The sequence below is a fragment of the Hypomesus nipponensis genome, chromosome 28 (assembly GCF_054491055.1).
Source record: "Hypomesus nipponensis isolate SF chromosome 28, ASM5449105v1, whole genome shotgun sequence".
NCBI classification, from domain to species: Eukaryota; Metazoa; Chordata; class Actinopteri; order Osmeriformes; family Osmeridae; genus Hypomesus; species Hypomesus nipponensis.
Window position 1 is genome coordinate 2,099,979 of NC_140388.1, and position 26,778 is coordinate 2,126,756.

The 26,778-nt window shown below is 43.6% G+C and overlaps 1 protein-coding gene across 1 annotated transcript in view; it reads left to right on the forward strand.

The window, feature by feature from the left end:
• The first annotated feature begins 10,418 nt into the window (after nt 1-10,418).
• LOC146219467 (NACHT, LRR and PYD domains-containing protein 3-like) overlaps nt 10,419-26,778 on the forward strand; it is a 28,031-nt gene continuing 11,671 nt past the window's right edge. Inside the window, exons 1-7 of the mRNA XM_084694365.1 lie at nt 10,419-10,493; nt 10,617-10,736; nt 18,848-18,902; nt 19,013-19,241; nt 19,476-21,252; nt 21,382-21,549; nt 24,939-25,109. Coding sequence (XP_084550491.1) covers nt 10,450-10,493; nt 10,617-10,736; nt 18,848-18,902; nt 19,013-19,241; nt 19,476-21,252; nt 21,382-21,549; nt 24,939-25,109 — 2,564 coding nt within the window. The 5' untranslated portion in view covers nt 10,419-10,449. The remainder of the gene's footprint in view (nt 10,494-10,616; nt 10,737-18,847; nt 18,903-19,012; nt 19,242-19,475; nt 21,253-21,381; nt 21,550-24,938; nt 25,110-26,778) is intronic.

A 26,778-nucleotide genomic window follows, 5' to 3' on the forward strand; every position in this document is an offset into this window, starting at 1 on the left:
TCCTGCTGTGGAGACCAGGGCTGCTGTCTGATGGCAGGTCACTTCCTGCTGTAGTGACCAGGGCTGCTGTCTGGTGGCAGGTCACTTCCTGCTGTAGAGACCAGGGGTCTCATTTATAAAGCTTGCTTATGCACAAAACGGGGCTGAAAATGTTCGTATGCCACTTTCCACGCAAAGGTTGTGATTTATAACTGCATGGAATACAGGATAACATCACATATCCTACCTTTAGATAACTGCAGAACACATTGTATAACTAAATATATTTCTTTAATACTGTGCAATTATGTCAAAAACTGGAAATACTGTCGTTACACTCTACTTCCTCGTTATCAGTCCAGACTTCAATAGACTGTTTAAGGCCGTAGCCATGGAGTCAACATTGGGGGGGAAGAATTACATTAATTGTTTTTATTACGGACAGCGTGCGTGGTTGCCTGTCGTAGCGTAGCACATGTATATTTTTAAATCAATACATTGGGGGGGACATTTTGACCACATTTTAATATTGGGGGGGATGTATTGTATGTATAGTATGTATTATGATTACGGCCTTTCTTCTGTTCATAACAAAACGTTTTTGTTTTCAAATTGTATCTCAACTCACGGAATCACTGGCACAGTTGTATGGAGGATTATAGGGGCCAAAACTTAATAAATAAATATTATAACACAAAGCTTAAATAAATGACTAATTATATAATGTAATGCCTAATTGACAGACAAAATATATAAATTACAAATTAAATGAGACACTAAATATATAAATGTTACATTTATTTGTGTGTATATATATATTTATGTTTTAATGTGTTCACATTTATTTATTTATACTTACATTTATTTATTTATACTTACATCTATCCACGGTGTAACTTTCTGCAGCAAAATAAATCCGTCGTCCCCCGTCACCAAGTCAGGGGGCGGGTTAAAGCTTCTGATTGGTGAATGAACAGTATTACACACCAGGCAGACTTCACTAGTCGATCAAGCTCTCTTCAATCTAGAGGGATCCTCTATCGCCTCACTCTACAGCTGCTAGGGGTGTGCGATGGATAAATACAGGGCCAGTATTGCCAATACCAATACTTTTGGCTTAGAAAAGCAGTTAGTCTACTTTCGTGTTGGGGAAAGCAATGCCTCATAATTGATTAAGTGAATGCATCATCAATATGAATATTTGAATGAACATTTAAAATGTTTCCTTTAATTAATTGTACATGATTATGATCATAATAAAACACAGAACAACGAGTTTTGTCGAAAAATACTGTTAATGTGTGCCGCTGAGTCGTGTTACTGCACATACACGGCAACAACTCACCCTAGCAGGGGAGGGGCAAAGTGAGTTTGAGCGAAGTTAGACGGTGTTTGCACAACCACTATGATGTAAAGAGAGTTGTGTACTCAGTGTGGAATGAAACTTAAGTATCGATCTTATCACGCTATCAATCAGGCTATTGATACCAACGTTGGTATCGATAGTTGCCGGGTTTCCCAACCCGGCCACTGTCGGTCTTCAGATCGATTTGCCCACCCCTATGCTGTATCATCTAGCTGAGGATCGTGAACACATTTTCATTGATGTCTGTGTCAGTTAGGGCCAATGTCATTCCGATCATTTCAGCGAAGCTCTCAATATGATGTAAAAAATAAGTGAATTGGCAGGTGCCTCCATCTCTTCAGCTACCGCCAACATTTCGACCTCTGTAGCATTCAATATGTCATTCATTGAATACGCACAAGGTGCTGCCATCTTGGAATAGTCAAAAGCAGTCGATCCAAGTTGAACCACCAATCAGAGGCTTGAACCCGCCCCCTGACTTGGTGACGTGGGACGACGGATTTATTTTGCTGCAGAACGTAACACCGTGGATAAATGTAAGTATAAATAAATAAATGTAATTATAAATAAATAAATGTGAACACATTAAAACGTAAATATATACATATACACACAAATACATGTAACATTTATATATTTAGTGTCTCATTTAATTTGTAATTTATATATTTTGTCTGTCAATTAGGCATTACATTATATAATTAGTCATTTATTTAAGCTTTGTGTTATAATATTTATTTATTTAGTTTTGGCCCCTATAATCCTACATACAGTTGACGACACTCACACTCCGTCTCCGTCATCTACCGCTTGTCCGGGGATCGGGTCGCGGGGGCAACGACCTAAGCAGGGAGGCCCAAGCTTCCCTCTCCCCGGCCACTTCCACCACCTCTTCCTGGGGGACCCCGAGGCGTTCCCAGGCCAGCCGAGTGACATAGTCCCTCCAGCGTGTCCTGGGTCTTCCCCGGGGCCTCTTCCCAGTGGGACGTGCCCGGAACACCTCACCAGGGAGGCGTCCAGGAGGCATCCTAATCAGATGCCCGAGCCACCTCAGCTGGCTCCTCTCGATGCGGAGGAGCAGCGGTTCTACTCTGAGCCCCCCCGGATGACCGAGCTTCTCACCCTATCTCTAAGGGAAAGCCCGGACACCCTGCGGAGAAAGCTCATTTCGGCCGCTTGTATTCGCGATCTCGTTCTTTCGGTCACTACCCATAGTTCGTGACCATAGGTGAGGGTAGGAACGTAGATCGACTGGTAAATAGAGAGCTTCGCCTTTCGACTCAGCTCCTTCTTCACCACGACGGACCGATGCAGAGCCCGCATCACTGCGGACGCCGCACCGATCCGCCTGTCGACCTCGCGCTCCATTCTTCCCTCACTCGTGAACAAGACCCCGAGATACTTGAACTCCTCCACTTGGTTCAGGATCTCCTCCCCGACCCGGAGATGGCACTCCACCCTTTTCCGGTCGATAACCATGGCCTCAGATTTGGAGGTGCTGATTCGCATCCCAGCCGCTTTACATTCGGTTGCGAACCGCTCCAGTGAGAGCTGAAGGTCACGGCCCGATGAAGCCAACAGGACCACATCATCTGCAAAAAGCAGCGACCCGATCCTGAGGTCACCAAACCGGACCCCCTCAACACCCTGGCTGCGCCTAGAAATCCTGTCCATATAGGTACTGAACAGAATCGGTGACATAGGGCAGCCCTGGCGGAGTCCAACCCTCACCGGAAACAAGTTCGACTTACTACCGGCAATGCGGACCAAACTCTGGCACCGGTCGTACAGGGACCGGACAGCCCCGATCAGGGAATCCGGTACCCCGTACTCTCGGAGCACCCCCCACATGAGCCCCCGAGGGACACGGTCGAACGCCTTTTCCAAATCAACAAAACATGTGTAGACTGGTTGGGCGAACTCCCATGTACCCTCCAGGACTCCGCGGAGGGTATAGAGCTGGTCCACTGTTCCACGGCCAGGACGAAAACCACATTGCTCCTCCTGAATCCGAGGTTCGACAATCCGGCGGACCCTCCTCTCCAGGACCCCTGAATAGACTTTCCCAGGGAGGCTGAGGAGTGTGATCCCCCTAAAGTTGGAGCACACCCTCCGGTCCCCCTTTTTAAAGAGGGGAACCACCACCCCGGTCTGCCAGTCCAGAGGCACTGTCCCCGATGTCCACGCGATGTTGCAGAGTCGTGTCAACCAAGACAGCCCTACAACATCCAGAGCCTTAAGGAACTCCGGGCGGACCTCGTCCACCCCAGGGGCCCTGCCACCGCGGAGCTTTTCAACCACCTCGGCGACCTCGGCCCCAGAGATAGAAGGGCCCCCCCCGATGTCCCCAGACTCTGCCTCCACGTCGGAAAGCGTGTTGGTGGAATTAAGGAGGTCTTCAAAGTATTCCTTCCACCGATCCAGGACGTCCCCCGTCGAAGTCAGCAGCGCACCGTCCCCACCGTATACAGTTTTGACAGAGCACTGCTTCCCCCTCCTGAGTCGCCGAATGGTGGTCCAGAACCTTTTTGAAGCCGTTCGGAAGTCATTCTCCATGGCCTCGCCGAACTCCTCCCATGCCCGGGTTTTTGCCTCCGCGACCGCCAAAGCCGCGTTCCGCTTGGCCTGCCGGTACACATCAGCTGCCTCAGGAGTCCTACCAGCCAATAAAGCCCGATAGGCCTCCTTCTTCAGCTTGACGGCATCCCTCACCTCCGGAGTCCACCACCGGGTCCGAGGGTTACCGCCGCGACATGCACCGACCGCCTTGCGGCCGCAGCTTCGGTCAGCCGCTTCAACAATGGAGGCCCGGAACATGGCCCATTCGGACTCAATGTCCCCGGCCCCCCCCGAGACATGATCGAAGCTCTCCCGGAGGTGGGAGTTGAAGCTCCTTCTGACAGAGGGTTCCGCCAGCCGTTCCCAGCAGACCCTCACATTATGTTTGGGCCTGCCAGGCCTGACCGGCGTCCTCCCCCACCATCGGAGCCAACTCACCACCAGGTGGTGATCAGTTGACAGCTCCGCCCCTCTCCTCACCCGAGTGTCCAAGACATGCGGCCTCAAGTCCGACGACACGACTACGAAGTCGATCATCGAACTGAGACCTTGGGTGTCCTGGTGCCAGGTGCACATATGGACACCCTTATGCTTGAACATGGTGTTCGTTATGGACAAGCCGTGTTAAGCACAGAAGTCCAACAACAGAACACCACTCGGGTTCAGATCGGGGGGGCCGTTCCTCCCAATCACGCCCCTCCAGGTCTCACTGTCATTGCCCACATGAGCATTGAAGTCCCCCAGGAGGACGAGGGAATCCCCGGGAGGAGCGCTTTCCAGCACCCCCTCCAGAGACTCCAAAAAGGGTGGGTACTCTGAGCTGCCGTTTGGTGCATAAGCACAAACGACAGTGAGGACCCGTCCCCCCACCCGAAGGCGGAGGGAGGCTACCCTCTCATCCACCGGGGTGAACCCCAATGTACAGGTGCCGAACCGAGGGGAAACAAGTATTCCCACCCCAGCTCGACGCCTCTCACCAAGGGCAACTCCAGAGTGGAAGAGAGTCCAGCCCCTCTCAAGGAGACTGGTTCCGGAGCCTGTGCTGTGCGTCGAGGCGAGGCCGACTATATCTAGCCGGAAACTCTCTACCTCGCGCACCAGCTCAGGCTCCTTTCCCGCCAGCGAGGTGACGTTCCACGTCCCTAAAGCTAGCTTCTGCAGCCGAGGATCGGACCGCCAAGGCCCCCGCCTTCGGCCGCCGCCCGTCTCACACTGCACCCGACCCCCATGACCCCTCCTGCGGATGGTGAGCCCACTGGAAGAGGGTCCCACGTTGTCTCTTCGGGCTGTGCCCGACCAGGCCCCATGGGAAAAGGCCCGGCCACCAGGCGCTCGCCATCGAGCCCCACCCCCGGGCCTGGCTCCAGGGGGGGGCCCCGGTGACCCGCTTCCGGGCAGGGGCAACTGAGAACCATTGTTGTATTTCTTCATGGTTGGTTTTTTGAGCCACGCTTTGTCTGTTCTTTCACCTGGAACCTGTTTGCCTTGGGAGACCCTACCAGGGGCATAAAGCCCCCGACAACATAGCTTCCAGGATCACTAGGACACGCAAACCCCTCCACCGCGGTAAGGTGGTGACTCATGGAGGGGCGACACTCACACATTTTTTTTTTTTTGGGATCTACCGGCCACCACATTTTCTGAGTTTTCGGGCTCCACCAATGGGCTAACAGTGTCTGAGAAGTTGTCATGCACCATGATTCACCGTAAAGAACAATCTCATGCCAGGGTCATGATGAGATACTAGATTAGCATTCATGAGGTGCTTTGCATTGACTATTTATGGTTCAAAATGGGCGTGTTCAGGGCGGGGTACAATGCTGATTCACGTACGCACACTTGTGGGTAATCTGTGATTTATAAAGGGAACATTGTGTACAGGTGTGCGTATGCACAGTTTTATATATCTGAATTTTTGTGTGGGTACGCCATTTTAGGCTTTTGGGCGTACTTACACTTTTAGTTTTATAAATGAGACCCCAGGGCTGCTGTCTGTTGGCAGGTCTCTTCCTGCTGTAAAGACCAGGGGCCTCATGTATAAAGGATTGCGCAGCTTTCATACCAGAAGATGCCGTATGGCCAAAACTCGAAAAGTACCTACGCACAGAAATATTCACATTTATAAAACCGGTCATACGCCAGATCCTGCGCACCTTTCCTTTATAAATCACAATCAACATGAGATTGACCGCACTTGAACGAGCCACTGACCCCGCCTTGCCTCCTCCCATAAATTAATATGCAGATAAATGCGCTCCTGAGGTCCTTTCTTTGTCTGAATGACCGTATTTCTACGAATAAACACCTTCCTCGAAGAAACACCGGACCAAAAATGAACGTTAAACGCCGCAGCGTTTATTTGAAGAAATACGGGGACTGTGAGATCGAGGTTCTGACAACAGAGGTGGAGGCGAGAAAATGTGTCCTGTTTGGCGGCCTGTCATCAGGTATTAGTGACAAAAGAAAGTCGGCAGAGTGGAAAACTGTCACTATTTGCGCCCTTTCTTGTTTTTAACCTGCAGCACTTTGAGATTTAGCTAAATGTAAAGTGCATTACAAATAAAATTATTATTATTATTATTATAGCGCCATCAATGCTGTGGGTTCATAGAACCGGACCATGGCAGAAATTAAGAAGAAATGGTCCGATATAAAACTTTAAATAAAGAAACGAGTGGTGGCGCATCGTAACAGCATGGCAGCTATAGGGTTAGCGTGACATGTATTTCCTGAGTGATTTTGTCGTTCGTTTGACAGCCTCAGGTTTAACAGAAGTAATTAAGTGGTTTCGGTATAAACAGAAGGCTATATAGCATTTCCCGTTTTGGGTTTTGGCATTTTGATGTGATTATCCACATTAATGATCAAACTTTTATTTTAATGTTTTTTGAATAGTCAACGTCATAAACGTACTAGTGGAAACTTTATTTTGTAATGTTTGGTGAGTCTCTGCACTTTTCAGTTAGAATTCGCCATGTTACAGAGCCAGACAAGACTTTGCGTACAGTCCGCACATTCTCACGTCTGCTCAAAAGTTTACGTGAAGGCCCGCACATTCTCACGTCAAGTACGTCTTTATACATCACAAAGTGTGCGTGAAAACCAGCGTACGCAAGCTTTTTGTGCGTACGCAACGTTTATACATGAGGCCCCAGGTCCAGCGTTGGCAGACTACCACAGATCCATGTCCACTGGTGACCAGGTCCAGCTCTGGCAGACTGACGACCAGGCAGATGCTGACAGCTCAAACCCCCCACACCACAGGGGGTTCAATTCAGTGTTCAGCTCTCCTCTCCTCCCCTCCTCTATCCTCTCCTCTCTTCCCCGTCTCCTCACCTTCTCCTCCCCCTTTCTCCTCACTTTTTTGGGGCATGCATGCACTCTTAAAAAAGTAAGTTCCAGACAAGTTAAAACGAGACTCCAAACAGGATCAACTGGTCCGAACACAAGTGTGTGTGGGTGATTGTATGTGGGTGTGACACATTCAAATATGTACTGTATGTTAGTGTACGTTACTGTCAGACACACACAGAACCAGATGGAGCACAGAGAGGAGGCTGATGGTGAAACCAGAGTTTTATAAAGGTCAGTAGAATGGTGTTTATTCACATGTTGGAGAGTGGATGATTTACTGTCAGTCCAGAATAGTTTATGATTAAGTAAATGAGCATCCCTAACCCTGGTCTGATGTCTTGTCCTTTCAAATACTGTAGGTGTGTTTGTTTGACAGCATAGATCTTAGGCTGTACAATATAACATTGTTTCATGTCCATTAAACATGTCTGTGTGTCTGTAAATGAGATCTTAGGCTAATGTGTGTTAGCAACACTGTCTAAACAGTCAGTGGTTAAGGACCTCCCACCTGTGCTAATTGACAGGAAGGGGATGTACTGTGTTATCAGTTAACAGTGGCCAGGGAAGGAGACAGGCAGTGACATTTGACAACATTGTATATGTGTAATACAGGGTTTAAATAATATGGTGTTTTTGTATCATATTTAGAGTGCTTTGGTTCTCTTTAGACTGGGACGCTGGTGTTAACAGCTTTTGATGGTGGGTCAAAGAGCTGGCTAGATCATGACAACCCAGGATGACATAAACTCAAAAACTTCAATGCACCATCTAGTGTAAACCTGTTCCACATGTTCATCTGTGCACTGGTTAAGGTTTCATTTGCACAGTGCAAGAGTATCCTGAGCATGAGAGAGACCCTGATCAGAGACAAGACAGAGAGAGGAGGGTTCTGGCAGGGCAGGTGATCAGAGACAGGGTAGAGAGAGGAGGGTTCTGGCAGGGCAGGTGATCAGAGACAGGACAGAGAGAGGAGGGTTCTGGCAGGGCAGGTGATCAGAGACAGGACAGAGAGAGGAGGGTTCTGGCAGGGCAGGTGATCAGAGACAGGACAGAGAGAGGAGGGTTCTGGCAGGGCAGGTGATGTAGGTGTCACACCCACAGCCATGCCCCAGCTTGTGCTCATGTTTATATGTGCCCTAGTGTTTCCCTGTGGTCTCTGTGTGATTACCTGCACCCGTGTCTTGCTAAGAGTCTGTGAGAGGTTTGGAGTTTGCTTGTTTGTCATAGTTTGTTTCACCTGTGTCTAGTTTGGTCGAGTTTGTATTTATGGTTCCTCCCCTGGTCAGTCTTTGTCACTTCCTTGTTGTGTACATGGTGTTGTGTACGTGTGAGTATGTCCTCTTGGCCCAGGTTCTTGGAGGAAAAGGAAGCCTGAGTGTTTAGTTCCTGCCTTGCCTGCCTCTCCCTGTGTTGGGGTCCAGCCCCCACACTCACACTGTGACAGCAGGCTGCAGGTGAACCAGGAACATCCACACTTACAGCACTGAACACACTACTGGGAAAATCATGTTACAGGATGACAAGTCAGATTTATGGAATGATTAGGGGTCACTGTACATTTGATTTGCATAATCTGCATAATCTGTTTATGTAATCTAATTTAGTCAACATTCTTCTAAGTTATTTGACCCACAACTCCTGGGAACACCTAACATTTCTGCTGGGAGCGTCAAGCCAAAAACAGCTGTATTTCCTCATACATGACATTCTATAGAAACCATGTAGCAGCACAGGACTGGAATGTAGCAGAGAGACGTCTAAACCAGACAAACGAGAATCAGACTAAACTCTCCAATGTAGAAAGGGAGGCAGGGAGAGAGCTTAAGAAGGGGAGTGAGAGAAAGAGGAAGGGTGGAGGGACAAGGAGCACATGTACAGAAGATGGGAGAAAAAGAGGGGGGAGTCTTACTTGGTACAATCCTGTGTGAATCTTTGTTAGGTTTGCAACTCAGACTTCCTGACTACCTACACCTGTATCTCCCTCCAGCTCTCCTCCACCTGACTACCTCCACCTGTATCTCCCTCCAGCTCTCCTCTAACTGACTACCTCCACCTGTATCTCCCTCCAGCTCTCCTCCACCTGACTACCTCCACCTGTATCTCCCTCCAGCTCTCCTCCACCTGACTACCTCCACCTGTATCTCCCTCCAGCTCTCCTCCACCTGACTACCTCCAACTGTATCTCCCTCCAGCTCTCCCCTAACTGACTACCTCCACCTGTATCTCCCTGTACCAGATCTGACCTATCAGCCTATCCTGATTCATGGTCCCTGTACCAGATCTGACCTATCAGCCTATCCTGATTCATGGTCTCTGTACCAGATCTGTGTCTTAGTGGCACCTTGAGGTCCCCAGTGTCCGTACCAGCTGGAAACACAACAATGTTACTGTATATAGACCCTATCAACAGAGGGTCTTTGTTTACAAAGGGTTTGGATTCATGAGTGTAAACCATCCTTGACTCAGCACAAGTGTTGTTGGAGTCAGAGCAGTGAGGTAGTATAACTGCACCTGGATACAGAGGTAGATATAGTCATCCTTTATAGTACCCTCCAGGTCTGCCTTGTGGAGTGGGTGGTTGTGACCTGGTGGTTGTAGTGTGGAGGTTGTAACCTGCAGTATATATACATGTGGAGGTTGTAACCTGCAGTATATATACATGTGGAGGTTGTAAGCTGCAGTATATGTATACATGTGGATGTTGTAACCTACAGTGTATATACATGTAAAGGTTGTAACCTGCAGTATATATACATGTGGAGGTTGTAACCTACAGTATATATACATGTGGAGGTTGTAACCTGCAGTATACTGTATAAGGAGCTTCCTGTATTGATGGCCTTACAGGAAACAGGGCAGCTGCATGACATGCTGGTGTCCAGAGACAAGTTACTGGTCTCTCTACTCACTGAGCAGCCCAGTCTCTCTGGGTAAACATCACGTTTCTGACAGATGCAAGTCTGCACATGATGTCACTGAGGAACTCAAAAGGCCTTAATACTGGATGGGAAAAGATCCATGTATCAACATTGTAATCTGTGTTTTAGAATTATACAAAGCAACCAACAAAACATTACTGTGTTTCAGGGCACTGCCTCTAAAATGAGTCTCTCAGGGGGAGGGAGGAGGGGGGCACTGCCTCTAAAATGAGTCTCTCAGGGGAGAAGGAAGAGGGGGGCACGAGCTCTAAAATGAGTCTCTCTGGGAAACATGACATGGACACCAAAGCTAAGAGGTAAGATGAGAATCCATAACTGTTCATGACTGTTCTCCATCTCACAGCTCAGCAGTGATATTATGACATCATCATTAGTCAGAATAAATGAGAGACTGAAGGTCTGTGTCTGTTGTGTTGAAGCCAAATCCAGCAGGAGAGACCAGCCTCACCTGTACCCAGCTGTGTGTCCATGAAGAGTGACTGGTCTATGGAGGCACCTATCGTGTTCAGTGATGGAGCAGGACCTTCTAATGAGGAAGGGTATGTACTGACCTCTGCTGGTGTTCAATGTTATGTGATGAAGGTGACATGGTGTGAAGAAGCCATCTCTACTGGGACTCAGAGTTCCTAGTATTATAATATATTTGTCTTATAGTTTATTTGTGATTATAAAGATAGTTTTTAAATGTATTTGGGCCCATATGAATCAATGCAGCATTTCTTATTCATGTCAGAGCAGAACCTGCTGTTGTGTATTTGTATTTAAGTTTTCTCCAAATTTCAAGTACAAAAACTGGTCAGGAATCTCAACAAGTTTGAAAATGTCATTCAGTCTTCACAAAGGTTTCCTCAGGTAGTGTGTAGGGATGGGCTTGGTTAATCGAATATCCGGATATCCTAAAGTAAGTTAGTATTCGAATACTTTTTTCGAATACTTATGAGCATAGTTTGATAAAAAAAAAAAAGGTTTTATTGAAAAATCGTCGTGTCGTGTTGTGAATTCTAATAGTTGTGACGTTAGAAAATGATGAAAACCATCAAAAAAGGTAGGCTACGCCTGCGTTCTGCTGCGAGCCTCCTTTCATTTCATTTGGCGCTACAAGAAGCTTAGTGTCCTGGCTAAGCAGTACCACGCAACAACCTCAGTTCCTGCAGTCTTTTCTACGCCGGCCTGCTCGTAAATCGACTCCGTACTATAGCCTCTCCCCTGAGCATGTTTACATGCTAATGCTCCTGAATAAAAATGCGTATGGCTAATGCAGTTGTGGCTTATTTATTTTCTTACCAGTAGCCATGTAGAGCTAGCGTAATCGGCTGTTTATGTTTGCAATGTGTGGTGGCGCACCGTATCCTATAGGATTCCGGTTCCAAGTTAATATCCAAGTTAATATGCAATATTTCTCCGTGTGTCTTTCGTTTTTATGGAGGATAGCCTACCCAATGTGTTTAATTTAGTCCAATGTAGCCTACTTTTTATTTCACATAATGATAGGCTAATCGCTTTTCCGCCAAATTAAGAGCCTATGTCTGAAGACGCAGCGTTTTTTCAAGTTCATTGTCTTTTCGTCATGTTAATAAATTGATCTTTCATTTGTTTTCTTTATTCAACCCTTATTTAATCTAATAGTTTAACAGTCCCAATTATTGCCAGAATGTGTGGTGGTTCATGTGTTTACTGTATGCTTTGCGTCACGTCAGGCTAATTACATAACGGAACCACATTAATAAAATAGATTATCCGGATATTCGAAAATAATTTCGGATACTATTCGAATAGTGAAATCAGTTCAAATCTCCATCCCTAGTAGTGTGTGCTAGGAGATGTGAACACAGTCTTGTCAAACAGTTGTTGGTAGAGGGGAGGAGTAACACTATTAGCATAGGGTGCTAAAGTATTCACTCTGGTGGCAGAACTAGGGTTAGGGTTAGACTAGAGCAGGGTCATAACTGGGACAGGGTCATAACTGGAGCAGGGTCATAACTGGAGCAGGGTCATAACTGGAGCAGGGTCATAACTGGAGCAGGGTCATAACTGGAGCAGGGTCATAACTGGAGCAGGGTCATAACTAGAGCAGGGTCATAACTGGAGCAGGGTCATAACTGGAGCAGGGTCATAACTGGAGCAGGGTCATAACTGGAGCAGGATCATAGCTGGTTCAGGGTCATAACTGAGGCAGGGTCATAACCGGAGCACACATCTGTGTGTGTGTGCGAGGCCCACATCACCAAAAATGTTGCTTTACATATATTTGTCACAACCCTGGTCCTTGAGAGATACCATCCTGTAGACACAAACAGCAGCTCTAACTAGTTCAGCTAACTTGAATGTGAGCTTAGAACACAGACGTTTCCTCCTAGTGGAAGCCTTCAGTTAAACCAGTCCTAAACTAACCAGGTACTGTATTTTGGGGAAATAAAGTCACAGTTTATACCCCGATTAAAAAATGTTCTTGGGGTGGTGCGTATTATATTTATAGAACGTTTTTATAACAAAACAACATTAGACAACAAACAAAAGAACAACACTTTTTTCGTGAATGCTATTTAAATATTAGTTAATTCCCGGGCAATAGAAAACATACATTATGCACTTACTTTCTTTTGTTTTAGAAGTGTGTTACACAACGGCATGCTGTAAGATCGCCTATACTCGTGCATTGCTTGGTATTATTGTTTCCGTATCAAGTGCGGCCTATATTCCAGGGGGGTGTTCCATCAACGTCGATTAAGGGAAAGCGAGACTTATTTCGCCAAGTCACACTTACTTTAGCGAGAGTTCCATTCCATTAAGGTGGATTATTCTAGTTCGAGCTATGTAACCAAGGATCGGGACTAGCCTGATCCGTGTCAGGCTAAAAGTCAAGCTAAACTAAAATGTGTTGCAAATAATTTCAAACAGGCGGAAACAGAATCTCAAAAGACAGTTCCGTCGAGTAAATTCCTGCGCGCAAAGCACTTTAGTCCGTGTTCGGGAACGTAAATTCAGACTTTTTGAAGTGCAGACATGAATGATTCTCGTGTTTAGGTCTACTTCATCTCCAAAAAATATAATAATATAAAATAACAAGTTAAGAAATAATGTCACTTTATCTGTTTTCAAAAGCCATTGGTTAATTGACATAAAATAAGGCCTTAAAAACTAAGCAGAGCCTCAAGACAAGTTACAATCAATTATGGCGTATCCGTTCTTTGACAAGCCTGTGGTGGATGAAGGTGCTCAGATTAGACAAAGAGCGTTTATCCCACCAGCCCCAAGGGTCTTCAGAGACAGAAGTAATGCTTCCCTGACCAGTATCTGTGGAAGAAGTATAGGTTCAGCATGCCCAGCATAGTTTATCTAGATAGATTTAATTGTCATTCTTAAATAACATAAAACATTATATATATATATATATATACAAATATATATATACTGTGCAATAACACTTTAGCAACTCTTAAGGATGGCAATGAACACATAAGAGCAGCCTACCATCCTTTGTAGAAAGTAATAGAAAGGAGAGTAGACTATAATAGTAGAAAGGAGGGTAGTAGACTGCAGTCTATGTAGGTAGGCCTAGACTATGTAGTCTGCTGGAATCACACAAGGAAGCAAACCCACTGCAGCCAAGCCTTGACACTGTTCAGTCTGTCTGCATCTGTCTATGTCTTTGCATGTGGGACGTTCTTGAACTATGCCAGGAAATGTGAAGGGTATACTTTGCTCCAAGCAGTACCTGAATATTATCATCAGTTTTTCAGGTAATCGTGAAACACAAAGAATCAAGGAGACTTTTTATTCAATTGTATAAAGTATTTTCATTGTTTAAAGTAGCCTATATGTTGACAAGCCTCTATATTACCTCTCCTCTGGCTTCCCGAATATTATAGGTGTAATATACTGTCCCCATGGGTGTTTCCAGGCCCATTGGAAGACTCAGGGGGGTGCTTGGTGCCCCCATGGTTGAAAGTGTTTCTAAAATGCCCAGAGTGGCAAAAATTAGACCAAGTGCCCTACTGTCTGCCATTCACATTGTGAAATATGCTTGAGTGCCTGCAGGATGCCCCACACAATAAATGACAGTGTGCCCTCTATAAATGTAAAAACATGTCTTAATGAGTTCCTTTATAGTATAGAAAATGTGATGCAGTACCCTATATGGTGCCCTTATAATGGCCTAAATTGGACTGTTCCCATGCCCTTACTTCCAATGGAAAAGGGTGCTGTTATGAAGTGCCCTTTATGCTGCCCCTACATGACAGTGTCCCACATGTTGCCCTTTCCAAAGAAGACAATTAGATGCTGTGCCCAACAGTCTCCCCTAATGTTCCCAGTAGGGCATGCTTTCCCAAAGTTAGTCTATCACTGTCCAAGCCCCGTCTGGATCTGTGGAGGCAGACTATGTTAATTGAAAATAGCCTACTTGTGATATAATAATGCTAGTCATGCTGAGCAATTTAAAATAACTGTTCTGCCAAACAAAGTGTGCAGTTTGGGTCACCTTCTGATCAAAAAGTCAGTGAATCCCTATTTTAGTCATGGTTATCTTTCCCTTTTATCTTAAAGCTCAGCATTTAGCCTATCAGTTAATAAATGCGTGTGGCAAAGTTATTTTGAAGTAATTTATTCAAGATGTGAAGACAAAAACATCATTAGCTCACATCAAGTGCAATTAACCATGGCTTTCTTCAGTGTTTTGAATTTTATCCTACAATCTTCAATTGCTCCCACGTTCTTTTTTGGGCTATTATTCTCAATCTCCTGTTGAGAATATTGGCCATAGGCTAGCCTGTCAGAACGGTTTCAGACAGCTCATCAAATTACGCTAATTATCAGTAGGCCTAAATGCATATAGGCTATATATGTTAAGTAGATTTGGTAGGTCTACAATATACGCATTTTAACGGTCGTAATGGTTTGACAAGTTGATCTCCCTTGTCATGTTAATTGCGGCAACATTGCCCTTTTTGGGGACAACAAAAAAAAACTCAAAAAATCAATTTACGCTGCTGAAACAACACCTTTCTGCTGCTTTACGCTTTGCTTTTTGCGACATAACTCCTCTTTTCGAAGATCGCCTGATCTGGGCTGCAGAGTCTAAGCTTATTGAGGTCTAGCTTGAATTAGCGTTGCCTGTTAGTGGAACGGAACGTTAGTGGAACGGCTTCAGGCTTAAGTCTAAGTTGACGTTTGCCCAAGTGAGACTTATTCGTGTTAGCGCGACTTGCGTTAGCGACGTTGATGGAACACCCCCCAGTGCAGTTTATACTCCGATTTACAAACACAAAGCTCCCATTCTGGTGGGGTGCGGTTCATAGAAAATGCGCCTTCTTTTCCGAAAAATACGGTAGTTATAACTTTCAAGTAGTTATACATTTTAAATACTTGACATATAATGTCAATACTGAGTTTTTTCTATGATAGCTTTACATGCAATAAAAAGAGATCAGTGACTGACAAACATAACCTCCCTCTTCCTACACACACATTCACACAAACACACAAATGTATGGTCACCCTAGTCATAACCTCCATGCACACACACACACACACACAGACAGCATGAAAATCAGTGTGAAAGCCCTGCAGGTACCAGGCCTGGTATGAGCACAGACCGGGCGGGGCTCAGCCCACTTAGACTGCTTGAGACCAGAAGGTCTTAAACTCCTGGGTGGAGGAGTGCTGCAGTGTCTAAAGCAGGCTGCTAGCAAACATGCAGCCTTGTGTGAGGTGGACCCTGATGTCATTCTTCAGTGTCTGGTTGAAACACACTGTGGTGGAAATTCTGAGAATCAGTTGTAATAAAATGGTACATGTCTCTCCATACCTATTGATTAACGAACAAACAATTGAACACAGAAACAACCATCTTTAACACACAAACATTAGACAATACACATAACAATCTGCAGATCGGCTCAAACACGGAGTTGGTCTAAAGTCATCACCTGTCTCCTACATTTCATTCATCAGACAATCCCTTACGGAAAGAAAATATATTTACCAATATATGATTTGAAATACATTTTAATATATTGTTAATATATTATTTTCCACTACATTGACCAATATATTATATATGGAAATACATGGGACAGTATATTGATGATAAATATATTACTAATATATTATAAACTATAATATATATTCATGTAATATATTGCAATATATTGCAGAATACAACAATGATTGCCGTTTTCCATATATTGCAATATATAGAACATGAATATATAATATATGTGGTTATATATCCCCAAATATATGCAATTATGTATTCATAAATAACCACCATAATCTATGCCGCTTTTTATGGGAAAATGTATGGGTAATTTTTGTAAAGATATAGTGTCACATGTATGCTTCATATATGGTATAATATATTTTAAATATATGTACAATTATATGGAAAGATATATTGTACAATGCATGTGTACATATATGAGAACATGCACATACAATGTACAGACATATATGGTGATTTTTACATTTAGTCATTTAGCAGACGTTCTTATCCAGTGACTGTAAGTTACAGTAAGTACAGGGACATACCCCGAGGCAAGTAGGGTAAATTGCCTTGCCCAAGGACACAGCTTCATTTTTGCGCTTCCGGGGATTGAATCGGCAAACTTCTGATTAATAGCGTGATTCCCTAACCACTCAGCCATCTACAAGGTATTCTAATAAGGTTGTCAACGGCAGTATTTCAAACGGAATCCCGGGTCAAACAGTACCACCTGCTAAGTGAAAATTTGCCCCCAAAAACGTAAATACCATAAGATTGACATTTATTTATATATGCCTGAATTAGAGCTTTTTGAGCTTGGACCAAATGTGACTATGATTGCCATAGAGAAACGTCTTCTTTTGTTATTTAGTAACTGAACACTGCAGATGCTAGATCTTGGAATGGCTCAATTGGATGAGAGGTTGTGCTGGTAATTGAAGGGTTCCAAGTTCAACTCCAGACCTTCGCATTTTTTTGTTTTTGTTTCTAGTTTTCTGGGTAATCCCTGTGTAACTATCTATTATGTCAATTTTAAAATATTTTGCCATTTTGAAGGAGGAATTTGCCATTGCTGCTTGCAGCTAAATTTTTTTACATATAATTCAAATATATTCTACCATATATTAAACATACATGTGACACTATATATTTACATATATGACAAATACATTTTCCCATATAAATCAGAATACATTATGGTGGTATTTATAGATATAAAATTGCATATATTTTGGGATATATAAACACATATATTATATATTCATGTTGAATATGTGCAATATATGGAAAACGGCAATCATTGCTGTATTCTGCAATATATTGCAATATATTACATGAATATATATTATAGTTTATAATATATTAGTAATATATTTATCATCAATACATTATCCCATGTATTTCCGTACAATATAATTATTAAATCCCATATATGGACATATATTGCCTAATATATCACATCATATTTTCCAATATACTGCAATATATTTTCCTTTCGTAAGGGATAACACTAAACCATCTGGTCATGAAACATACGATCAGAGTCCACGTGCATCTAAAAGCACCAAAATACCTCAACAGATTCTGATGCCCAACACATCTTCAGCTGCAACATTTAAAGGAGCGCCATGGAATTTGTCAAACATTTACATTTATTTATGTAGCAGGTGCTTTTATCCAAAGCGATTTCCAAGAGAGAGCTTTACAAAAGAGCACAGGTCACTGATCATAACAACGAGATAGCCCCAAAACATTGCGAGTAGCCAAACATGAAGCATACATTGTGAAAAGCAAATAAGTGCCAATGGGAAGAACCATAAGAGCATGTAGTTAAACAAGTTACAAATTAAACAACATATGCAATAGTGTACCTGTAGGAAAAGCAAGCAACAATAGTATAATATAATTCACAGTAAGTACAAGAAGTTAAATCAGTTACAACTAACCAACAAGAGCAACAAGTCCCTCAGTAAGAGTCCTTGTGTTCCTGGAGAAAACTAACATCAGGTCCAGCAAATCATTCCTCACCCTATGTTCTCGGCCTGAGCGTTTTTTGAGGTCCTTTGTCCCAGCTGTCATAAAACTATATGACTCCACACTGTTTTGCACTATACATTTTATCTACACTTTACATAACCTTATTGTATTGTCTGTATTGTATCGTATTGTCTGTACATGTTGTCTGTAATTATTGTTAAAATGAGAGCTGTGAGAGATAACTGAATTTCCTCACGGGATTAATAAAGTATCTATCTAGCTATCATCTATCTCTTATGGTTCTTCCCTTTGGCACTTTTTTGGTTTTTCACAATGTATGCTTCATGTTTTGGCTACTCGCAATGTTGTTGTTATGATCAGTGACCTATGCACTTTTGTAAAGCTCTCTCTTGAAAGTTGCTTTGGATAAAAGCGTCTGTTAAATTAATAAATGTAAATGTATGGTTTAAGGAAATTATCGATTACTCAGACAGCTAGTGTCCAACAGGAAACCCCCTAGTGGAAAGGAACAAATCAGTGCCACCTAGTGGTACAGAAGAGAGTACCGCTTACTCACTCTTAAACAGTGTGTCTGTGTGTATGCAGGAATGGAGACAGTTCAGTATTTTGGTCTTAGATATTTAGCCCATATGGTTCATGTGTTTAAGTAATGTCATATCTTGTCCACAGAGATCAACAGAAGTCAGAGCAGAGTCACCATGACGACTTGTCTTCTATATTCATAGTGAGTTTTGTGTTCATTTAAAGTACAAACAAGACATAATCATTTTAATCCGATTGTACTACTGTGTATAGAGTTTCTGGTTCCTCTGATATCTTCCCTCTCTGTTTCAGGTGCTTGAGGAGACTGTCATCAGGTTTGTGAAGGAAGAGCTTAAGAGGATGAAGAGGATTCTGAGTTCAGATTTCCCAGAAGGCTTAGAGAGTCAGAGGGAAGACCAGGAAGTGATGGACCCTGAATATCAGAAGCAGGAGAGCAGTGCCAGAGAGGGAGCTCTGAAGATCACACTGCACGTCCTGAGGAACATGAACCAGAAGGAGCTGGCTGACACTCTGGAGAAAAGTAAGAGACTCCATATTTAGTCTTAGTTGACCGACTGATGGTTTATGATGAAGATACAGGTTTAGAGAATCAGAGTAACTTTCAACTGGCAAAGTGCAATGATGGAAAATCAATGTTTATGTATAAGCCATCAATGTCTGCCATATTTAGAATCTGAAAAACAATTCTGAACTGTTAACTTTTTCTTGCAAACTAAAGCCCTGTTAAGAATTACATCTGTGTTTGGTCTTTCAGGAGAGGATTTTTGTCATAGACTCTCACGTAAACTCAAATCTAAACTGAAGAAGAAGTTTCAGACTGTCTTTGAGGTCATAGCTCAACAAGGAAACCCAACTCTCCTCAATAAAATCTACACAGACGTCTACATCACAGAGGGTGAGATTGCAGAGGTCAATAAAGAACATGAGGTGAGACAGATTGAGACAGCATCCAGGAAATCAGCAAGACCAGAGACAGCCATCACATGCAACAACATCTTTAAACCCTCAGCTGGACGAGACACACCTGTCAGAATTGTTCTTACAACAGGAGTTGCAGGCATCGGAAAAACTGTCTCTGTGCAGAAGTTTATCATGGACTGGGCTGAGGGACTAGCCAATCAGGAAATCCAGTTCATCTTTCCTCTGCCGTTTCGAGAGCTGAATCTGTTGGATGGAGAAGAGTTCAGTCTGATGGAACTTATCCATCACTTCTTCTCAGAAACCAGAGAATCAGGAATCTCCAACTATAACAAGTACAATGTTTTGTTTGTCTTTGACGGTCTGGATGAGTGTCGACTGCCCTTAGCCTTCGAAAAGAACAAGAGCTGGTGTGATATCACAGAGTCCACCTCAGTGGATGTGCTGCTGACCAACCTGATCAGAGGAAACCTGCTTCCCTCTGCTCTCATCTGGATCACCACTCGACCTGCAGCAGCCAATCAGATCCCTTCTTGGTGTATTGACCTGGTGACAGAGGTACGAGGGTTCAATGACCCACAGAAAGATGAGTACATCATGAAGAGATGCAGTGATAAGAAGCTGGCCAGCAGAATCATCTCACACATCAAGGCATCAAGGACTCTCTACATCATGTGCCACATTCCAGTCTTCTCCCTAATGTGTGTGACAGTCCTGGAGCACATGCTGAGAACAGAGAAGAAAGAGAAGATGCCCAAGACCCTGACTGAGATGTACACAGCCTTCCTGGTGTTACAGACCAAACAGAAGAAGGTGAAGTATCATGGGAAAACTGAGACAGATCCACAATGGGATGAAGAGAGCATCAAGAGCATTCTGTCACTGGGAAAACTGGCCTTTCACCAGCTGGAGAAAGGCAACCTGATTTTCTATAAGAAAGACCTGACAGAGTGTGGCATTGATGTCCATGATGCCTCAGTCTACTCAGGAGTGTTCACACAGATCTTCAGACAGGATGGTAAAGCCTTCCAGAAGAAGGTGTTCTGCTTTGTCCATCTGAGCTTTCAGGAATTTCTGGCTGCTGTGTTTGTGTTTCTCTCATTTATCAACAACAATGAGAATCTGATGTCTCAGTCCACTTCAGACACATCTGACGTCCACCTCTACAAGACTGCTGTGGACAAGGCCTTGCAGAGTAAGAATGGACACCTGGACCTTTTCCTCCGCTTCTTCCTCGGCCTCTCAATGGAGTCCAATCAGTCTGACTTACGAGGCCTACTGACTCAGATGAGAAGCAACACACAGAGCCATAAGGAAACAGTCAAGTACATCAAGGAGAAGATTAAAGAGAACCACTCTGCAGAGAGATGCATGAATCTGTTCCACTGTCTGAATGAACTGAATGACCATTCTCTGGTGGAGGAGATCCAACAGTACCTGAGCTCAGGAAGTCTCTCCAGTGAGGAGCTCTCATCTACACAGAGGTCAGCTCTGTTCTTCGTGTTGCTGACTTCAGAAGAGAAGATGGACGTGTTTGACCTGAATATATACTCCAGATCAGAGGAAGGTCTTCTGAGGCTGCTGCTTGTGGTCAAAGACTCCAAAACTGCTCTGTATGTATAAAGCAATTGTAATAATTATATAATTTAGGACATATTGTGATGTGATGTTTGATTATCCTATGATCCCATCGTACAAAGTATGACTCTGGTGATGTGTCATGTTCTCCTTATGTCATGTAGGCTGAATGACTGTAATCTCTCAGAGCGGTGCTGTGAAGCGCTGGCCTCAGCTCTCCCCTCCTCAGAGCTTACAGAGCTGGACTTGAGTAACAACAACCTGGGGGATTCAGGCATGAAGCTGCTCTCTGCTGGACTGGGGAATCCACTCTGCAAACTGGAGACACTGAGGTCTGTATTTATGTTACAACAGCACAATGTCTTTGTATGGTTGATTTTAGCCAATATAATGTATTCTCAAGTTGGGTATAAACATCATGCCAAGAATAAGATATGCTTTCTGTCATTAGTGAGATGTAGTTTGATAAGTATTCAACGGTATTCTGCATACCTTGGTTGTAAAGAGTGGTTATTTGAGTTACTGTTGCCTTTCTATCATCTCGAACCAGTCTGCCCATTCTCCTCTGACATCAACAAGGCATTTTGGACCACACAACTGCCTCTCACTGGATATTTTCTCTTTTTTGGACCATTCTCTGTAAACCCTAGAGATGGTTGGGTGTGAAAATCCCAGTAAAACAGGCGGAAACAGAACGTCATTAGACAGTTCCGTTGAATGAATTCCAGTGCACAAAGCACTTCTGTTCTCTCCGTGTTCGGAAACATAAGTGCAGACTTTGCATCTCACAATATGACCAAGCATGAATGGATTTACGTGTTTACTTCATCTACAAAGAATGTATTAATTTAAATAAACAAGTTAAGAAATAATGTCACTTTAACTGTTAAAGTGACATTACTAGTATAATTATATTATACTATTATGGCGTATCCGTTCTTTGACAACCCTGTGGATGAAGGTGTTCAGATTATACAAAGAGTGTTTATCCCACCACCCCAATGGGTCTACAGAAACAGAAGTAATGCTTCACTGACCGGTATTTGTGGAAGTGGTATAGGTGAGGGAGGTGGTTATTCCTGAGCTGACGGTGTTCTTTCTAAAAGATACTGTCCCAAAAGATAAGAAAATAATGTGCACTGTAAAATAATTAGACATATCACCTAAAATGCAGCCATTCCAGATGATAGTGGATACTGGATCATCAGTGTCATTGCTGACTGCTGAGGTCTATGAAAACTCATTCTGTGACCCTTGAAACAAACTGAGATTCCTGGTGGTGACGTACTCAAGACAGGGAATCCCAGTTTTGGGACAACTGGATACAAATGGATACATGATGGATGTTCTGCTCCAGCCTCATTTTACATTGTAGAATCAGGTTCACCACTGCTCAGGTTAGACTTAATCCAGGCTCTGAAAATGGTCATTGTGGGAGACAGAGTAAAACTCAGATCAGAACAGACAGTGAGAGAAATAGCAGTTCCACCCTTGCCTGCCCCGATAGCTTCACCTCTACCTACCATGGGCTGTGTGAAAAACTTTGCGGTGCAGAAAGTAAAAGTAAGAGATGATGTAAAACCTATGCAGCAGAAGTAGAGGAGGCTGCCCTTATCTGTCAGGAATGCTGTTTCTGCTTAAATAAAACTTCTGCTAGATGCTGACATCATCGAGAAGATAGACCCTTCTCCCTGGGTGTCGCCAATTGTTGTGACTCAACGAAAGAGCTCAGCAAGAATACGGATGTGTACGGACCTCAGGGAGCCCAACAAGGTGGTGGTAACTGATTGTTACCTCATTCCTCACATGGAGGAGCTCCTTTCAGAACTCAGGGGAGAAACCATGTTCTCCACCATCGACCTCACAAATGCTGACTACCAGGTTCCTCTACATGAGGACAGCAGAGACCTGACTGCCTTCATAACCCATGAGGGGCTTTTCAGATACAAGCGAGTTTGCTCTGGACTAGCATTTGTGCTGTCAGCATTTCAGAAAATTATGTCATAGTGCTGCAAGGTCTACCTGGAGTTCAGGCGTATCTTGATGACATCATTATCTACTCATCTCGCCATGCTGATCTTGAAACTCGCCTGAAAGCGGTACTCTACAGGTTACATGACGCTGGACTACATCTGAAAACAGAGAAGTGTAAATAATACCAGGAAAACCTGACCTACCTGGGACACACCATAAGTAAGGATGGCCTTCTACTGACTGATGACCTCATTGTAGCTATTCGTGATGCTCCACCACCCAGTGATGCCGCGTCTCTCAGGTCCTTCCTTGGCCTGACAGCGTGGTACTCCAAGTTCATACAGAACTACACAGCTGTCATGGAGCCAATGAGAAATGTACTCTGTGGCGCTACATTCACATGGACCGGGGAGACACAGAAAAGCTTCCAGCGGGTAAAACTACTTAGAACTGACAGTTCAGCACTTGCTCTGTTTGACCCCTCTCTGCCCACCATTGTGTCCACAGACGCCTCAGACTATGGCTTAGGTGGTGTACTTACGCAGCTACATCCAGACAACTCTGAAAGAACCGGGGCTTTTGCTTCTCGTCACTACTGTCTGAACCAGTATCATGAGGAGTAGTGTGGATGTGGAGTACTGTCTGAACCAGTATCATGAGGAGTAGTGTGTCTGTGGTCACTACTGTGTTCGAACCATTCCAAAACATACCAAAGGATGTATTGTGTTATTGTATCTCACTGGTGAATTAATCTTTTAACCTTTAGTGGAGTGAGTTCTAAATATTACCGACGCTGCCACCAGAGTGAGTTATTTTTTTAAAACGAAAGCTAGCTAGCTTTCGTTAGCTTCCGTTACCTAGCAACCTAGCATAATACTCGTAGCAATGCTACTACCTGCTAGTGTTACTTGTTAGCTTCCTAATTGTAGATTTTGAAGCCATACTATAGCGTTTGTCATATAGTTTTTGTCTATCGGAAAATAGTCGGTTGGAATGTTCAGAATCACATATGTGTGACGGTACTCTGTGGGGCCCGCTTTCGAATGATCACATATACGTGACGCTACTAATTAACGGGTTAAGTTTCATGTACAATAACACAATCAAGCTAACCATTCCTGAACACAACAGTGCCATAGATCTCATCTATAGCACTGATAAAAGGAGATACTAAACCTAATATTGATCCTAGTATCGAGGGAATTGTGATTTAATTGGCTCAGAAATACACTAGACAGTCTAGAACAAAATATTCACTGATGGCCTACATTTCACATGATATGATTTAGAAATACCTCAGGAACACCACATGATGTCTCAGTATACATTAGACATGATAGTTTTGAGAATATTTCACAGGTAAAATCCATCTTAGTAAAATCAGCTTCTCAGGCAGGTTCATTTTTCACACTGGTTACTGACTACTGTGTCATTGTGTTCAAGTCAAATGTTATTTGTATAGCCCTTTTTCGAGCAATGTCGCAGAGGGCTTCGCACACACCCATGGAACTGCACCTAAACCAACCTAAACCCTCAAGAAAGACAAGAACAAACTCTCAGGGAAACTCATAGTTAAAACATTTAAGAAAGCTTGGTAGGAGCAATTCAGTGAGAGAGTTCCACTCTTCCAGAGGTGGTCGGTGTTGAAGAAGAGGTGCAGACCATAAGCAAAGCATAATCATGCATCAAGAGTAGAGGTAACAATAAAAGGTGTTTGTGATCCCTCCCTAATGATAATCTTCTACAGGCTGTCAGGCTGTCACATCACAGAGGAAGGCTGTGCTTCTCTGGGCTCAGTGCTGAGGTCAACCTCCGTCCTGAGTCAACTAGATCTAAGTAACAATGATCTGACGGATGCCGGCATGAAGCTGCTCTCTGCTGGACTGGGGAAACCACTCTGCAAACTGGAGACACTGAGGTATGTAATCAAATTCACCAGACAACAACTAGTTACACAATATAACACCACACACTGGCTGCAAGTTTGCTGTTAATTCAAGATCAAGGAGGCCGGCCAAAGAATATTCAGGGCAGGCAAGGGTCATATTCCACAAGGTAGAGTCATTCAGGTACAGGGCAGCTGGCAGGCTCAGAGTCAGGGTAGTGGTGTTACTCTCGAAGCCGTGCTCATGAAGCGGTATCCACCTTTCAAGTCAATTGATACCGACACAAACGTGTCGAGCGTGGCTTCAAATGGGCAAAAAACATGTGATCACCTGTCGAACCTTCGGACGTCACACGAGCAGCTGACAGTGTTGTGCTACAGTCCGAGACCAACAGTGTTTTATTCAAACGCTGAAGACATCAAAAATCACTAAAATTCATTGGTTATAGAGAGTATACATATTTACGGACGCTATAGAATATATTTATTGACAGAGCCAGAGATACAGATAGATTGCCTGAGCTAGATAGACAGAGATATATACAGATGGGAGATGTGAGAGAGTAGGTGCACAAACACATACATCTTACTCTAGTTTTGCCAGCCTTCAAATGTGGCCATCCCTTTCACGGTTGCAAAAGCATGTTCCAAAACCTTAGCCGTTAGTCTATGGAGCTAGAAAGCTGACAAAAGTATCTGAATTTGAATATGAAAAATCTGAAATATTTGTATGTTGAATTTCATAAAACTGAAATATTTTGCTGTTGAATATATAATATCTGAATTATTTGTATGCCGAATTTCATCAAACTGAATTATTTTGATCCAAAAATACAAATTTCTAAAATTCAGATTGCAGGAATTCAGATTCTTGAAATTCAGATTGCTGAAATTGATTGCGGAAATTCAGATTTTGTCTGAACTAGGCCAAAGGTGAAACAGCTTGCCTTCACAGGGAAAAGTAGACGATTTCAGAACGACCGAATCTAGACATTCTCTGACCAAATTTTACCCCAGAACAAAAGCTAAGAGTTGCTCGTTGGAGAAAGAGTATGGAGCAAGTGCTTATGAAATTTGTAAAAACTTGTGTCTTCTCCTCTGCCAAAATCGGCAGTAGTTAGGCTACTGTTACCAAGTGAGTCGAGACCAAGTGACCAAGTGAGTCGCGTCTTGGAAGACGCGGAACAACTGCAGCTATAGCCTATATATTTATGTTCCGTTGATCTTTTTTCTGTGTTGGAGTTCTTTTAAGAGCTTGATGGCATCAACATCCAGCCTGATATAAAATCATGAACTTCAATTGTGTCTCTTAATTATAATACCCACAAAGAAAATCCAGGTTGAATCAAGTCACGCTAGCTAGCTACTGTATTACTAATAGCCAATTTTGGATGGTCAAGCATATTTTTCATTGTCTCCTTATTCCTATCAAAGTCAATGTTCAGCCTATAGGCTATGTTCATTTCCTAAGTGACATTTCAGATCGGTTATGGATAGTGAAATATTTGCTGTCTGAGAGATCGGACATGGTATTTAACAGCATAGATATAAGGAGTTATCTATGGTTAACAGGATATATCTGTAGTGCGGCCGGGTGTGATTTGATTCATGGTCCACACATTGTCTGGAAGTCAGTTTCGATCAAATGCCAACGATCTCCATACTACATCTTGCCGACGTATCTTCTACACATCGGGACGTA